Below are 18,326 nucleotides of genomic sequence, written 5' to 3'. Positions count from 1 at the left end.
GAGTACCAATTCCTAATTGTTTCCAAAGTACGACGTTGACTATCCCCGCCAACGATGCCAAAACTTGGTGTTGGACCGTATTACAACAAGCTAAAAAGTGTGGCCAAGTTTAAATTTCTAGAATGCCATTACCACTTTTCACTAAAAACATAGCAAGAGTGAGTAGGGTTTGTCCTAAGGGAAAGGGGTCATGCTTTGGAACCAATTATAGCGTAGTAGGTCGAATGATCAAAGATGGGGTGACTTGATTAAACTAGAGTTCAATTAAAACATACAAATGACAATCTAAAAATTAGAGGGAAATTAAATGAGAGAGAGGACTTGGGGTTTAGAGTTCACCACTAAACTTCACTTCACTAGACACTAGCAATTGTAAATTAATGTAGACATTTAAGTTGTAAAATGTGTGTGTGTGTGTGTGTCACTCATTGAAAACTAAGCATGGATGGCAAATAAGCATAGATTGTCGAGTCAATCTAGTGAATAGCACAACATATCAAATTAGACCAATAACTATTCAATTTAACCACAATTAGAGCACACACAACATTCTAGAGACATGTACTCTTTGCATTCATAAGTATGGAACATCAAGAAACAAGAATAGATTGTCCACCTATCTAAGAATTTAAAATAATTACACTGCATCTAGGCTAGAGACATGAAAATTAAACTAATTAAACTAAAGGTGAGGCACAATCCATCAAGAAACAAGTGTGAACTATCAAATAAATCACAAGAGTACTCAATTAAGTACTATGTTTTGACCATCACTAGATTAACAACATCAATACACATAGACATGCATTAATTCCATTAAAACATGAACATCCATTCTAGCATACATAGACATATGGATAGAAATAAATGATCAATTGAAAGCATTAATCCATACACATCGAGTAGAAACCATAAGATATATATGTATTCAAGATCAAAACATTTATTATAACTAAAATCCCCAAAAATGTACAAAAGATTAGGTCTAGGAAGCAAACTTAAGGGCTATCTCTAGCCCCAAGTGAAGGATTTAGCCACTCGTTGTAGTGGTCATGGAACCCTCAAGGGCTAGCTTGGAGGTTGGCATCATCATCTTCATCTTTACTTTCTTCCCAAAACCCTAGTTCTAGAGAGAAAACTATGTAAAAATATCTATTCTATGAATATTACAAGATAAAATGATAATATCTTCAATTAATTCATTACATTCTTCTTTTGAATAGCCTCCAAGTTAGAAAAACAACCTATGATTAGAGGAAATTCGCAGTTATACAAATTAGGTAGAAATCGGCGTGCTCGGGAATTAGACAGCACACTGCCAGCATGCACTTTGATCAATCGAACATCTTCGATCAATCAAACACTTAACTTCGATCGATCGAAGGTGACGTGGCTCGAAAATATCTTCTTTGGCCTTATCCACTTGGCTGAGCTGGCACCACCTAACTTCGATCGATCGAAAGGGAGCTTCGATCGATCGAACTTCTTTAAAGACAATTTTCTTGGCTTCTTTCTAACTTTGCTCCTTAGCTCCAAAATTGGCTAAATGGCTCTTGTTAACCTGTTTGAACTTTATTCACCTAAAATAAGCAATAACACAAAGAAGTACTTAAGACATGAAAGTAAGATAGATGAATTGGCTAAAATGCCCTAGCTTAGGTGCTAAAATGCGTCACATTTGAGCACTCATCATTAGGCCCGCAACGACGCCATGGAGGTGCCATGTGGTTGGGGATAACTAGCCAATTCTTCTCTCGTGGCACCACAAAGGTGCTAGGGTCGGGTTGCATTAACGGTTTGGAACGGTAAAACGGAAATGTTTTAGAAATGGGGAGCGACATTTGCATGTCAATGCATTTCACTGGCATGCATTGTATACATATGGTTAGATGACATGTTTTGTAGTTGTTGATGATATTGTTATCATTTTTTTTTTTTTTTTCCAATGACATGATCTCGTACTTCTTTTATCCGATACTTTGTATGGATTCAAGGGGTCATTAAGAGGTATGTCTTAAACACCTTTGTTAGTCACTAATTGACTCTAGAGGGGGGGTGAATAGAGTCAAGGGCCAATTTTTTGCAATTTAAAAATATTAAATCTAACAAACTATTAAGCACAGAGAAATTAAAATATTCAAGCAGTGTATGGCACAAGTATAAGAGAGATAGAGATGAGAGATTGCAAACAACAACTCGGCGATTTAGCGAGGTTCGGAAACTCCTACTCCTCGGCTTAAGGTCCCCCTTGAGACTTCCCAAAATCACTAGAGCTTCTCCTTAATAGTGGAAAGCAAACCTTCAATTGAAGCAAGACTTTGCTTTTCTTCCTTGCTAAGAGAACACCCTTCTCCTAGGCTTTCTTTTGGGTCACACCAACCCTTTTACAATAACTTGGAATAGAAATGGATTGTACAATAAATCTCTCAAAGATAGAAGTACACAGTTCTGCTCATGACTATAGTAAAGATGAATATATATGAAGCTCAGAATTACTGCAGTAGAATGAAATGTAAGAGAGGAAATGAAAGTAGAGGGAATGAAAGCTCAACGAATGCTTCTTTAATGCTTTTCAAGAATGGTAGAATGCTCTCTGTAATAGTGTATTTTATGATGCAGACCAACCTCTATATTTATAGATAAACAATGGTCAATATAGCTGTTGCAGGTGGTTGGAAAACAATAAATGAAAAAGTTTCCGTTATAGATCAAAACCCTAGAAGGAGCCGCGGCTCTTGTAAACAAGAGGAGGCGGCTCCCTAGCCTTGAGAGCCGGCTCTCCTTTTTGGGAGCCTGCTCTTTGGATGGAAGCTTCATTTTTCATTAAAAAATAGCTTTGAGAGCCGTCTCTATTTGAAATAGAGCCTACTATAATTTTCTGAGCCTTCTCTACTTTTGTAGAGCCTTCTCTACTTTCCCCTGAGCCTTCTCTAATTTTTGTAGAGCCTTCTCTACTTTCAGTAAGAGACTTAAAATGAATTCCAGTATGATGTAAGGCTCATATGAATGTGTTCAAAAACCTAATGAGCTAATTTTATAGAGCCTTCTCTAATTTTTGTAGAGCCTTCTCTACTTTTGTAGAGCCATTTCTACTTTCCCCTGAGCCTTCTCTAATTTTTGTAGAGCCTTCTCTATTTTCAGTAGGAGACTTAAAATGAATTCCAGTATGATGTAAGGCTCATATGAATGTGTTCAAAAACCTAATGAGCATTCTCTAATTTTTGTAGAGCCTTCTCTACTTTCAGTAGGAGACTTAAAATGAATCCCAGTATGATGTAAGGCTCATATGAATGTGTTCACAAACCTAATGAGCTAATTTTATGTTCTTTGAAAGATGAAATGAGAATGATATGCATGAATTGTAATTTTGAGCTTCAAAATATATTCATCTAAACTTTGACATTAAACCTTAAGCTCTCACCATCCTATCTACCCTTTTCTTCATTTCTTGACCATGATCGTCTAGGCTTGATGAAGATTTGCTGAAAAGCTTGAATGATTTTTGAAGTCCGAGGTCTTCTTTAATTTTTTGCACTTTGATGCTTCTTTGAAATCATTGCTTGAGTGATTGGAATGCTTGAAATGGAACTTCTAGCTCATCATTGAGGATTTAATGATTGATCAACTATACTTCACTCAATGAAAATATTAGTACATAAACATCATTAATGGTTCGTAATCATCAAAACATAAGATTGACCTTTAGATAAAATCCTTAGGCCAACAATCACCCCCTTTTTGATGATGACAAAACATTGATGTGTTTATAGTCAACATGGAGTTGCATTAGAAGGAATGCTCCCCCTATCAATAAGCATATCTTGAAAATTATATCATGCTTGATTCTATAATAATTATTTTAGACAATTTGAAAGCATATAAATTTCACAGACATTTTAGAAGACTCCCCCTATCAATATGCATCAATCAAGATATTTAACAAGCAATAGAATATCACATCATAACACATCTTTCTCCCCCTTTGTCATCTCAAAAAAAATGGGAGACTAAATGAATAAATAAAGAAAAATAACTTGCCATTTCAGGAAATATCAGAGAAGAATGAATTAAAGGGCAAAAGATGAGTTAATATGGCATTTTATAGATAACAGAAAGAGACTGTGAACACGAGTACCATATGACAGATAAAGGCATAGTTTATAAAACACAGAAAAAGGCTTCTCTAAAGCAAATAAAGCTAATAAGTGCACACAAAAGAAGGTTTGAAACGAAGAAAAACTGTTCTAAGGAGAAGAAGGTCCATATTGGTTTCGAAATTCTGCAAAATCCTCATTAAGATGAGCGATTGCCATGTGCATTTCGTCAAGTTGAGTTTGTTGTTTTTCAAGAGTGGCTTGGTTTTGACGAGTGCCTTTGAGAATGTCCAACAAGAGAGCACGATTGGTACGATTTTCAACTGGAACTTCCTCATTTTCATCATCATCATCACTTTCATGTTTATCTTCATCCCCATCATCAACATCTTCAATCTCTTCTCCTCTAGCTCTAGCCTCTTTGAACCTTCGTTGCCTAGGATAAAACCACACTCCATTGGAATCCCTTTTTAGCCCCATTGACGCAAGATTTGAGGCAGTGAGAATGTGTCTTGGCCCTGGTTTGACTGCTTCATGACTATCAAGCGGAACCTTCTTAGCCATAAATATATGAGAGAGAACCATGGGATAATATAGAGAGACCTTTTCCTTTCTTTTGCATGTAAGAAGGTGATGAAATATTATGTATGCAAGATCAAAGTGCTTGCCATTTAAGACACACCAGATAAGAAAGACGTCCATGTGGGAAACTTTGGATCGACTGCCGAATTTGGGAAGAATAGAGTACATGATGAACTTGTGAATCAACCGAGCTTCCATAGTTAATTGCTTTGTGTTGACCTCTTTGGTATTGGTTACATTAGAATTATAACTCATTTGCCGAATAGCCGCGAGTTTATCAAAACCTTGTCCTTTAAACCAGTTGAAATAAGAATAAAATTGAATTCCATCCATAGGGGGAAGGTGAAGGATTCGAGCAATGCTGTTTGTATCAAGGTGAAAATATATTCCAGCCACATAGCAGTTAAGTTTTTCTTCTCCAGGCATTTCTTCAAGATGAGTGTAAAATAACTTTACTGATTTTGGATAGTATCCTTCATTCAGCCCAACAAATGATCCAAGGCCAATTGCATCAAACAATCTATAGGTGTTGAGATGAAGATCATTGCAAATTGTGTCAGACAACACCATTGCTGTGGCCACTTTTCAATGCTGAAAGAATTTGTCATATATGCTTTTGTTTGTGGGGTTTTTATATAGCATGGTGGAAGACATTTGAAGTGGAGGAGGATTTGGTTAACAAGGGCCTGATTCATCATTATGTTGAGTAGACCATTTTTGTCCACGAGAAGTATTCTTTCTATGTGAGGATGAAGCCGTGGACATTTCTAGAAATTAAACTGAAATTACAGAGGAATTCTCTGAATAAAAATCTAGTTTAAAAGACAATGAAAAAATTCAAATCTCAAATAAGTTTAGACTGGAGATTAATATTAGAATTAATAAAACAAATTAAACCAATGAAAAGGCCCAGTTTTAAAATGCCCACTCAGTTAGAATTTTGAGTAAAAAAAATTTGTCTAGACATGAAGAACCAAAATGGAATCATAATAGAAGATTCAAATTTAAACTTAAATGGAAGCATATGGAATTTTGACAAGTCAGTGCATGGAACAACCTAAAATGTTTGCTTGATAAACCAAAAAAAATTTATATAACATGCTCTAGGGATTGAAATATATATAAATTCATCTTAAGAGTATAAATTCGATAGAATTGTGAAATGTACTACTCAAATGAACCAAAGTCATCACATTTATTCAAAAATAAATTCAGATAATAAAGCACAAAAACAATAAAAGATTAAAAAAAAAAAAAAATGAGTTTGATAACAAAATTTATGCAAGAACTCAAGATTTGATCTAAATATGATGGATCAGCAAATTGATTAAAGGACAAATGGAAGTTTGTGGAATAAATTTTGAAATGACAGACCATAAACAAGCAAATATCATATGGAAGAGAAAAGCTGCTGTATAGTTAAGGGATTCATGGAATGATGGATTCAAAGGATGAAAAAAAAAATTAATTACTGAAAATTCAATAAACAAGCAATGAATTTATGAAATGTGGAAAGAATTAGATGGAAATTCACTTACTTGTGAAGAAACTAGAGGAGAATGAAGAATCCCTTAGCCGAGATGCTCTCTGGAAGTGGATGAGATTATGCCCAACAGTGAATAGATGTAAATAGAAATGACATTCAACAGGCAGAGTGTAATTCATGAGGGCCTGTATGTAGGAAATGGAGCCAACTCTTGGAGTCTAATGGAACCGGCTCTTAGATTGTTGAGTTGGCTCTTTGGCCATTGGAAGCCGGCTCTAAAAAAAAAAGTGGAGCCGGCTCTTAGAAATTTTAGAGCCGGCTCCTTGCCAAAAAAAAAAATGAAACAGCCGGCTCAAGGAGAAATTTAGAGACGGCTCAAACCTATTTTTGGAGACAGCTCAATAAATATTTAGAGCCAACTCTTTTGGGCTTTTTCAGAGATGCCGAGAGTTGGATGTTTAAGGCATTTTAGGAGCCGGCTCTTCCTTTTTGTTGAGCAGGCTCAATTATCTACAGAGGAGATCTCGAGAGTTGGAAAAAAATTAGCATTGAAGGAGCCGGCTCTACCTTTTTCTAGAGACGACTCTTCCTATTCCAATTTGTATGCAGGTTGGGGAGCCGGCTCTTGTTTTTATAGAGCAGGCTCTTTCTTAAAATTTTTTAGATCCCGAGAGCAAGCAATTTGATATCATCTGTGGAGACTGCTCTGCCTTGTGTAAAGATGGCTCTACTACTACTTTGCTTCACTGCTGTATTTCTTCTTCTGAGCACATTCCAATTTCCCTTCTAAGCAAACAAAACCTATCTTCTTGGAGTGGTTTTGTAAAAATATGAGCTAATTGTTTCTCCGTATTGACAAACATAAGTTCAATGTCGCCCTTAGAGACATGATCCCTAAGAAAGTGGTACCTAATCTCTATATGCTTTGTCCTAGAATGCTGAATCGGATTTTTTGAAATACAAATTGCACTTGTATTATCACACATTATAGGAACATGATCAAAATGAAGTCCAAAGTCCTCAAGTTGTTGCTTAATGTAAAGCGTTTGAGTGCAACAACTATCGGCTGCAATATACTCAGCTTCCGCCGTTGATAGAGCAACAGAGTTTTGTTTCTTACAGGACCAAGATACCAGTGATTGTCCAATGAAGTGACAAGTCCCGCTAGTGCTTTTTCTATCAACTTTGCATCCTCCAAAGTCAGCATCCGAGTAACCAACAAGTTCAAATGATGTATGTCTAGGATACCAAAGACCTAAGAATGTAGTATAACTTAAATAGCGAAAGATGCGTTTAACAGCACAAAGATGAGATTCTTTTGGGCAAGATTGAAAACGAGCACATAAACATACACTAAACATGATGTCCGGTCTACTTGCGGTTAAATATAAGAGACTACCAGTCATACCTCTATATTTTTTAATATCCATATTAATGCCCTTTTTATCTTTGTTAAGTTTCAAAGAAGAGCTCATTGGAGTAATGGCATATTTGACTTCCTCCAAGCCAAATTTCTTTAGCAAATCCTTAACATACTTAGATTGGCAAACAAAAATACCATCAGGTGTTTGTTTGATTTGCAACCCTAAGAAAAAGGTTAGTTCACCCATCATGCTCATTTCATATTCATTTTACATACTAGAGGCAAACTTTTCACATAAAACACTATTGGTTGATCCAAAGATAATATCATCAACGTATATTTGAATGACCAACAAGTTGCAATCAATGGTTTTAGTGAAAAGAGTATTGTCAATTTTTCCTCGAATTAACCTATTAGCAAGTAAAAAACCGCTTACTCTTTCATACTAAGCTCTTGGAGCTTGTTTCAACCATACAATGCTTTTGTCAATTTAAAAACATGATTTGGACAATTATAGCTTTCAAAGCCAGGTGGTTGTTCAACATACACTTCTTCTTCAATGAAGCCATTTAAGAAGGCGCTTTTTATATCCATTTAATATAACTTAAAATTTTTATGAGATGCAAATGCAAGGAGCATTCTTATAGCTTCAAGTCGAGCTACGGGGGCAAAGGTTTCCTCATAATCAATTCCTTTTTCTTGATTATAACCTTGAGCAACAAGCCTTGCCTTATATCTCACAATTGTTCCCGATTCATTCTTTTTATTTCTAAACACCTACTTTGTGCCAATGACAGTTTTATCTTTAGGTCTTGGAACCAAATGCCAAACTTCATTTCTTTCAAATTGATTAAGTTCTTCTTGCATGGCTAAGAGCCAAGATTTATCATTTTCGGCTTCAAGAATATTCTTTGGTTCAAGTTGGGAAACAAAAGCTACATCGTTGCAAATATTACTTATTTGAGATCTAGTGCTTACTCATTTAGATGGATCGCCAATAATTTGATTTATTAGATGATTAGACACTTGCTTCCAAGCCTTAAGAAGAGTATCTTCATGAGAGTGACTATCTTTTGGAACATCTTTGGAGTGATCTTCAATAGACGAACCATTTAAATCAAGATTTTTAATGTTCTTTTCAATCTCAATCACATCTTCATTATCATCCAATGAACACCTAAGAGGGGGTAATGGTGATTCATCAAATACGACGTGTATAGATTCTACAACCACTAGTGTTCTTTTGTTGAACACTCTAAATGCTTTGCTACGAGTTGAATATCCTAGAAAAATACCTTCATCCGATTTAGGTTCAAATTTTCCTAGACTATCTTTGTCATTTAACACGAAGCATTTACACCCAAAAACTTTAAAGTATCCAATATTTGGCTTCCTTTTGTTCCCAAGTTCATAAGGAGTTTTATTAAGAAGTTTTCTAATGATGACTCTATTTATGACATAGCATGAGGTACTAACGGCTTCGGCCCATAGAGTTCTAGGAGATTTATGTTCATTTAACATAGTCCTAGCCATTTCTTGGAAAGACCTATTTTTCCTTTCAACAACTCCATTTTGTTGAAGAGTTCTAGGAGCCGAAAGATTATGATTATATCCATTTTCATCACAAAATCTTTCTACATCTTGGTTATCAAACTCTCTTCCTCTATCACTTCTAATGGACTTAATCTTACACTCTTTCTCGTTCTCGACTCTCTTATAAAATTTAGCAAAGATTGCATGAGCCTCATTTTTATGTGTAAGGAAAATACCCAAGAGAATCTAGAGAAATCATCAACAATGAAAAATGCATAGAGTTTTCCACCAAGACTAGCAATTCTCTCCGGACCGAATAAGTCCATATGAATCAATTCAAGTGGCCTTGTAGTTGTTATGTCCTTTTTCCTTTTAAATGATGTCTTGATTTGCTTGCCTATTTCGCATGCACTATAAGTTTTATCTTTAGAAAAATTAGTCTTTGAGAGGCCTTTGACTAATTCATTTCTAGATAGCTTTGAAATCAAATCCATACTAGCATGACCTAACCTTCTATGCCACAACCAACTATTTTCATTTGAGGATACAAAACACTTGACATCTTGATCATGTAATTCACACAAAAGCAAAGTGTACATGTAATACCCCGTAATTAATTAAAGAGTTTAGTGTATTTAAATTCAATTATGTGTGGATTCCTGTACCTATTATTGTGCATGCTTCATTGTTATATTAAGTTCATTTAATGGTGCATGTAAATTAATTGTGTATGTTAAAATAGTAAATTTATGTATTTAATTGTGCATGTATTATTATAATTAATTTTATTTGTTGATTATGCTTAATTAAGCAATATTAGTTAATTAGAATATTATATTTGTGTTATAAAGTATTATGATGATATAATATATTATTTTGTAATAACAATAATAATAATTATATTAGTTTAATAATAATAATAATAATATTATAATAATAATAATAATAAAAGTTTATTAATAATAATATTAGTAATAATAATAATAATAGTTATAATAAATCAATGTAATGATGGAAAATTAAATACTAGGATAGAATTTCATTTAGTATGGTAGAATGGTGGATCAAATATCTTGATTAAAGATAGCATTGTCTTAAAGCCATATAGGTAGGAATATGAGAAATGGGTGAGAAGTTATTATAAATTAGATATTTGTAATATTTATATTATATATTTTGTGTATAAATTAACTAGCTTGCCTTAGAAAAAAATAAAGGGAGTTAGAAGCAAAGTATAAGTTCTAGAGAGCTATTTTATAAGAGTGAAAGGAAAGGAGAAAGAGAAAGAAGCTTGGACCGGTGTAGGCAATTTTACCCGACTACGCGCAGACCGGCGGATTTATTTTAAATCCAAAAAGGCAAGTTATTATCTACTTTTCCCCTTTGAATTAATAAATTAATTGTTTAGTTTAGTTTTATGCATAGAGCCAAGGTTTAGAGGTTAATAAATTATTAATTTTATTTTATTCAAATTAATGGAATTTTAATTATATAGGATGGTATATATTTATTTAATGTCCTATGAAATTAATAATGGCTAAAAATAATTAAATAAGACTTTAGGGATTTTTCTAGAATTTTCTAGATTTTTCCGGGCATTTTCTGCAATTTCCGGCGACCTTCCGGCGAGTTTTCCGGTCGCCGGCAGTGGGGGAGACAACCGGAGTGATCCGGTGCAACGCGGCGCACCATAGGAGGGTGTACGCGCGCATCCTGGCCATTAGTGGAGTCTGATTGATCCGGTGCATCGCGGTCCATGATACCGCGGTACACCCGGATCTGTGGGCGTTGGATGGAGGGAAGATAGGGTGAGATGATCCGGTGTGGCGCGCATGTAGGAAGGATGATGCAGCCAACCAACCGGAGAACGCCACGTCAGCAGGAAGCCATCAACGCGCGCGTGGCAGCGCGTGCGCGCGCGTGGGACTCTCCAAACGCGCGTGGGAGCGCGTGTGCGCGCGTGGCTGACGCCAGACGCGCGTGGAGGCGCGTGGGAGAGTGGGAAAGCTTGGCGGCGCGTGTGGGGAACTCTGGGAGGCGCGTGGGGGCGCGTGAAGGGCCTCTACGGCTGCTGGAAAAGTCCAGAATACCCCTAGGGACTGTTTTGTCATTACCAGGACCTTCACTATACATTTTGGGGCCTCGGGTTGGCATTTTTGGAATTAACGGGACATTATATTATTATTTTATTTCTCGTTAATTATTATAAATGTCCGATTAATATTTCTAAATATTAATTGTATCAGTTAAAGTGCGAATCGCTAGTAAACATATGTAATTGATTTAACGACTATTAATGGTATTATTTTATTAAACTGTAATAACCATTAATGTTAAATTAATTAGTGCTTGGTTTTCTTCATATAAATAACCCATTATATATTATGGAATATTTATACTGTTAATCGTATATAAACCATGATTATTATGCTGTGTGCATTTCAGGGAATAAATGGACTGTTTATTATGTCGCATTTATATTATATGGATGTGTTGCCATATAGAACCATGTGAGCTGACTAATAAGTTTAGACTCATTTATACCTTATGCATTCGTTGCGATAGACAGATGTGTGGCTGTCGGGGTATGTGGTTTAATATTATTGGCATGTGTTGCCTAATTGACATACTCGGTATATTTATTAATATTATTGGCATGTGTTGCCTAATTGACATACTCGGTATATTTATTAATATTATTGGCATGTGTTGCCTAATTGACATACTCGGTATATTTCTTAATATTGTTGGCATGTGTTGCCTAATTTATATGCTCAGTATATTCATCAGTACTTTGCGAGGTGTTATCACTGTGTAGTTCGTTATAGTCTGTGTTGTCAGTACCGTGCACCATGTATAATAGCTGATTTCCCGGGTAGGGAAAGGCGACACTTAACCACCTAGTGTGAGTCTAAGTGATCACCGTCTATTCTGGTTGAGGTCATGTTATACATTGGATAGTTCCCATAGGATGTATACAGATATAGTACTCATCCGATTCATAATGATTAATTTATTTGATTCTCTGATTTGGGTCATAGTAGAGAGGACTTGCTCGTGGGGTTGACCCACCATTGTTGTTATTTCAGGATACGGTCAGTATCCGTTTCAAGGCTGAGGTTAGCAGTGTGGGACCATCATCCGAACTCATCTACTCCTACGATCCAGTGCAGGGTAGAAGTTTTATGTAGTATTTCAGTTTCAGTTTTTATTTACTTTTGACGTTGAACTCTCAGGGTTATATTTAGGGATCCCTGACGTAGGATTTCCAAGTTGTAATGAAGTACTGTATTAAATAAAGGATGGATGGATGTTGTATAATTTAGTGTTTCTTTCCTGTCTAAATCCTTTTATTTCCATCATTTTGTATTCCATGCTTGTATATTGCCAATTGTTTTTGATATCCCTCATTTTTCGTGTATAAGCCTGATCAACTTATGCGTGGAAAAATGTGGGGGTGTTACAGTTGGTATCAGAGCATTCCAGGTTCGAGTGTCTTAGGGATCTGTGATTACTATACTTCCGCGTTGTGTATTCTGATAATTAGAGCCTAAGTATTAGGGTTCTTTGTATTCTTTTAGTCGGTCCATTATAATGTACTGACGTTAGATTTTTCTAAAGTTAATAGAAGGATGTCTCGGCGTGGGACAAGGAATGCGAACCGTCATCGCAGTATTTCCCCAACTCAAAATGAGAATCAGGAATTTTCTCCTCAAGTTGCTGACATCATTGCACGAGCTGTGGCAGCAGGAGTAGCATCTGCTCTACGAAACCAGCAACCTCCTCCGATAGTACCTATTCCTGAACCAGTGGCACAACCAATGTCATGGGACAAAGTTCGTCACTCGTTCATCCGGGGAAATCCACTGACATTTGCGGGGTCCACAGATGTCTTGTTAGCATATCAGTGGAAACAGGAGAGCGAGCGTCATCTTCGGATGGTAATCTGTACCGAAGTGCAGAAACAGATGCTGGCTACGTTTATGCTAATAGGCAATGCATTGCAGTGGTGGGAGTCTATTACTACTGTCGATGAGAGGACCAGATTGACGTATGCTGAATTTCAGACTCGCTTTGACGACAAGTATTTTCCTATGTCAGTAAGATCAGCGATGAAGACTGAATTTCTGGATCTGCAGCAGGAAGATATGACTGTGGCAGAGTATGAACAGAAGTTCATAAATTTGTCATTATTTGCACCAGAGGAGGTCAATACGGAAGAAAAGAAGAGAGACCGCTTTGTGAAGGGGTTAATATGGCCGATTAAAGTGGTGATCTTAGGTAGTCCTGCATATACTACTTATATCCAGGTGGTTAATGCCGCCTTACAGCACTGCCAGATGAGGAGTGATTACCGGAAGTCCAAGGGAGATAAGCGGACTAACCGAGACTACCAGACAGGGGAGAAAGGAAGCAGCAGTGGTGCCAAGTCCAATGATCGGGGCAGATTTCAAGGACATCAACCTTGGAAGAAAAACAAAGGAAACCTAGATGTGCAGAGGGATGGAGTCCCTAATCAGGGTAGACAAGGTGGGATACCTCAGACCGGACAGGAACAGTGGTCGGGAAATCAACAGAGAAGGCAGGCAGGTCCTTTTACGGGACGTTGTTATCACTGTAGAGAGATTGGGCATCCGGCCAAGATGTGTCCCAAAGCTAAGCAGGGACAGTATGGGCAGCCGAGACCTAATCAGCCGTTACCTCTACCGGCCCCACCGATGCCACGTGGGCAAGTTCAAAATGTTCCGGCACTTCCAGCACCACCATTTCCTCCGGGACAACCTCCACAGCAGTTGCATAATGGCAGAGTTTATAACTTCATGTCACATAATGCGCAGGCTCCTCAGGCTATTGAGGGTATGTTTTCTATACATGGTAGAACTGCTCGTATACTATTTGACACTGGTGCATCACATTCTTTTGTGTCTAGATCTTTTGTTATCTTATCTGGTATGACGACTCAGTTATGTGACCAACCTCTTAATATTTATACACCATTGGGAGTTGGCGCAATTTTACGAGAGTATAGCGGTGATATCCTTATAGATATGGGCCGGCTTCGATTTCTTGCAAATTTGTTAGTGTTAGATATGCATTCGTATGATGTTATACTTGGGATGGACTGGTTATCTCAGTACCATGCTCAGGTTAACTGTTACGAAAAGTCTATTGTATTTTCCATACCAGGACAGGAGATGTATCTTCTTGTTGTACCACAACCTGATAGAGGGCCTAGCACTTATTTATTCGTTCTTGAGGAGGACTCACAGGAAGCGACTGCGGTATCTCTTGACAGCATCCCGGTAGTACAGGAATTCCAGGATGTATTCCAGGAAATTCCAGGCTTGCCACCGAGTCGAGAGATAGATTTCGTTATTGATTTAGCTCCAGGCACTACGCCTATTGCTAAGGCGCCGTACCGAATGGCACCAGTGGAGATGCGAGAGTTGAAAGATCAAATTCAACAGTTGCTCAGCCAGGGATTTATTCGCAGGAGTACTTCACCATGGGGAGCACCAGTACTGTTTGTAAAGAAGAAGGATGGATCTCTTCGTCTTTGTATTGATTACCGAGAACTGAACAAGGTCACTGTTCGCAACAAGTACCCGTTGCCCAGAATTGATGACCTGTTTGATCAGTTGAAGGGAGCTACTTACTTCTCAAAGATCGATTTGAGGTCTGGTTATCATCAGCTACGAGTCAGAGAACAAGATGTTCCAAAGACAGCATTTCTCACGAGGTACGGATCTTATGAGTTTCGTGTTATGCCTTTCGGTTTAACGAACGCTCCAGCTGTCTTTATGGACTTGATGAATAGAGTATTCAGAGAATACTTAGATCAGTTTGTCATTGTTTTCATTGATGATATTCTGGTTTACTCTAAGTCGGAGAAGGACCATGCTAGACATTTACGCACAGTATTGCAGACACTTCGAGAACATCAGTTGTTTGCGAAGTTTGAGAAGTGTGAATTTTGGCAGAAAGAGGTCAAATTTCTGGGTCATGTAGTGTCAGAAGAAGGGTTAGCAGTAGATCCAGCCAAGGTTGCGGCCGTTATAGAGTGGGGACAGCCTACCTCACCGACAGAGATTCGCAGTTTTCTGGGATTGGCGGGGTATTATCGTCGGTTCATCCAGGGATTTTCCAAAATTGCGGGTCCACTTACTCAACTGACTAAGAAGAATGTACCATTTGTATGGGATGATTCTTGTCAGGCTGCTTTTGCTGAATTGAAGAGTAAGTTAACTTCTGCACCTGTCTTAGCCACACCTCAGAGTGGAATCGAGTATTTGGTATTTACCGACGCTTCTCTGAAGGGCTTGGGTTGTGTGTTGATGCAAGAAGAGCGACCAGTTTCTTATGGGTCTAGGAAGCTTAAGCCTCATGAGCTTAATTACCCGACTCACGACCTAGAGCTCGCCGCAGTGGTTTTTGCCTTGCGTATTTGGAGACATTATCTTTTGGGGGAGACTTTTCGATTGTTTAGCGATCATAAGAGTCTACAGTATTTGTTCACACAGAGGGAACTGAATATGAGACAGCGCAGATGGTTGGAATTCGTGAAAGACTATCACTTCTCTATTCAGTATCATCCAGGGAAAGCGAATGTTGTAGCAGACGCACTCAGCCGCCGACCCTATGTCAGCCTTTCAGCTTTGTTTACAACAGAGTGGGATGCTTTGAAGACGGTTGATGAGTTAGCAGACGCTTTTATGGCATGTGTGGTAGTAACTCCTTCTATCATTCATCAGGTCATTCAAGCGCAACTCTCAGATCAACAGTGTATTGATCGGGTTTCAGAGTTAGCCTCCGGAGATGTTCCTTTTTATTCTATAGGGACTGATGGAGGATTGAGGTACAAGGGACGTTTAATTGTGCCTTCAGCTGACAATTTGAGAAATGTTGTGATGAGAGACACACACACTTCTCAGTTCTCGGTACATCCAGGGGGAGATAAGATGTATCAGGACATGAAACGCCAGTTTTGGTGGGCCGGCATGAAAAGAGATATAGCTATCTTTGTCTCTAAATGTAGCACCTGTCAGATGATTAAGATTGATCATCAGAGACCGCCAGGATCGTTACAGCCACTTCCCATACCAGAGTGGAAATGGGAAAGTATTTCCATGGACTTTATAGAGGGATTACCTACTTCACAGCATAATCACAACTCTATTTGGGTCATTGTTGATAGATTGACCAAGTCCGCTCACTTTCTGCCTGTTCGTTCAAACTTTACGTCAGAACAGTATGCTAAGCTGTATATTGCAGAAATGGTGAAACTTCATGGAGTACCATTGTCCATCGTATCAGATAGAGATCCGAAGTTTATATCGGGATTTTGGAGGAGCTTTCAGCAGGCTTTGGGTACAGAACTATATCTTAGCACTGCTTATCATCCTCAAACAGATGGACAGACTGAGCGAGTTAATCAGATTTTAGAAGACATGTTGCGGGCATGTGTTCTTGATTTTAAGGGTAATTGGGAGGAATATTTGCCGCTTTCAGAGTTTGCGTATAACAATAGTTATCAGAAAACTATTGGTATGGCACCATTTGAGGCTTTGTACGGTAGACCGTGTAGGTCTCCTGTCTGTTGGCTTGGAGTTGGTGAGAACAGCTTTTTGGGTCCTGAATTTATTAAGGACACGTCAGAAAAGATCGCTATCATTAGGGATCGGATGCGTACAGCTCAAAGCAGACAAAAAAGTTATGCTGACCGTCGAACTCGTGTTTTGGAGTTTAAGGTTGGTGATCAGGTTTTGCTTAAGGTTTCTCCTATGAAGGGAGTAATGCGGTTTGGGTCAAAGGGTAAGTTATCGCCTCGTTTTGTGGGTCCTTTTATGATTACAGATCGGATTGGGGCAGTAGCTTATCGTCTGGCTCTACCAGATAATCTTCATAGGGTACATAATGTTTTTCATGTATCTATGCTGCGAAAATTTCTACGGGACGAAGACCGATATCAACACATTGATGTGGGTGAGATTGAGTTGCAACCTGATGCAACCTATTTGGAACAACCTTACTGTATTCTCGATCGTAGGAATCAGATACTGCGCACGAAGACTATTCCATTAGTACGTGTACAGTGGAGTCATCATAGTGCTACAGAGTCTACTTGGGAACGGGAAGATATTATCCGTGCCAAGTATCCAGAGCTCTTTAATACAGGTATGTAGTGAATTTCGGGGACGAAATTCCGTTATTAGGGGGGGAGAATGTAATACCCCGTAATTAATTAAAGAGTTTAGTGTATTTAAATTCAATTATGTGTGGATTCCTGTACCTATTATTGTGCATGCTTCATTGTTATATTAAGTTCATTTAATGGTGCATGTAAATTAATTGTGTATGTTAAAATAGTAAATTTATGTATTTAATTGTGCATGTATTATTATAATTAATTTTATTTGTTGATTATGCTTAATTAAGCAATATTAGTTAATTAGAATATTATATTTGTGTTATAAAGTATTATGATGATATAATATATTATTTTGTAATAACAATAATAATAATTATATTAGTTTAATAATAATAATAATAATATTATAATAATAATAATAATAAAAGTTTATTAATAATAATATTAGTAATAATAATAATAATAGTTATAATAAATCAATGTAATGATGGAAAATTAAATACTAGGATAGAATTTCATTTAGTATGGTAGAATGGTGGATCAAATATCTTGATTAAAGATAGCATTGTCTTAAAGCCATATAGGTAGGAATATGAGAAATGGGTGAGAAGTTATTATAAATTAGATATTTGTAATATTTATATTATATATTTTGTGTATAAATTAACTAGCTTGCCTTAGAAAAAAATAAAGGGAGTTAGAAGCAAAGTATAAGTTCTAGAGAGCTATTTTATAAGAGTGAAAGGAAAGGAGAAAGAGAAAGAAGCTTGGACCGGTGTAGGCAATTTTACCCGACTACGCGCAGACCGGCGGATTTATTTTAAATCCAAAAAGGCAAGTTATTATCTACTTTTCCCCTTTGAATTAATAAATTAATTGTTTAGTTTAGTTTTATGCATAGAGCCAAGGTTTAGAGGTTAATAAATTATTAATTTTATTTTATTCAAATTAATGGAATTTTAATTATATAGGATGGTATATATTTATTTAATGTCCTATGAAATTAATAATGGCTAAAAATAATTAAATAAGACTTTAGGGATTTTTCTAGAATTTTCTAGATTTTTCCGGGCATTTTCTGCAATTTCCGGCGACCTTCCGGCGAGTTTTCCGGTCGCC

The 18,326-nt window shown here is 37.1% G+C and overlaps 1 protein-coding gene across 1 annotated transcript; it reads right to left on the bottom strand.

Moving 5' to 3' along the window:
• Positions 1 to 6,905: 6,905 nt before the first annotated feature.
• LOC132296514 (secreted RxLR effector protein 161-like) lies at positions 6,906 to 7,523 on the bottom strand. Its single transcript, XM_059794707.1, has one exon. The coding sequence runs from the start codon at positions 7,521 to 7,523 to the stop codon at positions 6,906 to 6,908; it is 618 nt and encodes a 205-aa protein (XP_059650690.1).
• Between the last annotated feature and the right edge of the window lie 10,803 nt (positions 7,524 to 18,326).

The sequence above is a fragment of the Cornus florida genome, unplaced genomic scaffold (assembly GCF_030987335.1).
Source record: "Cornus florida cultivar Cherokee Brave unplaced genomic scaffold, ASM3098733v1 CherokeeBrave_3.0.0_Hap2_Chr02, whole genome shotgun sequence".
Taxonomy (NCBI): domain Eukaryota; kingdom Viridiplantae; phylum Streptophyta; class Magnoliopsida; order Cornales; family Cornaceae; genus Cornus; species Cornus florida.
The sequence above is the reverse complement of the archived record's forward strand: the minus strand, read 5'-3'. Positions and strand labels throughout refer to the sequence as shown.

Bases quoted from the DNA above. Each gene is read 5' to 3' on its own strand.
- LOC132296514 (XM_059794707.1), bottom strand. From the start codon at position 7,523: ATGTTTAGTGTATGTTTATGTGCTCGTTTTCAATCTTGCCCAAAAGAA.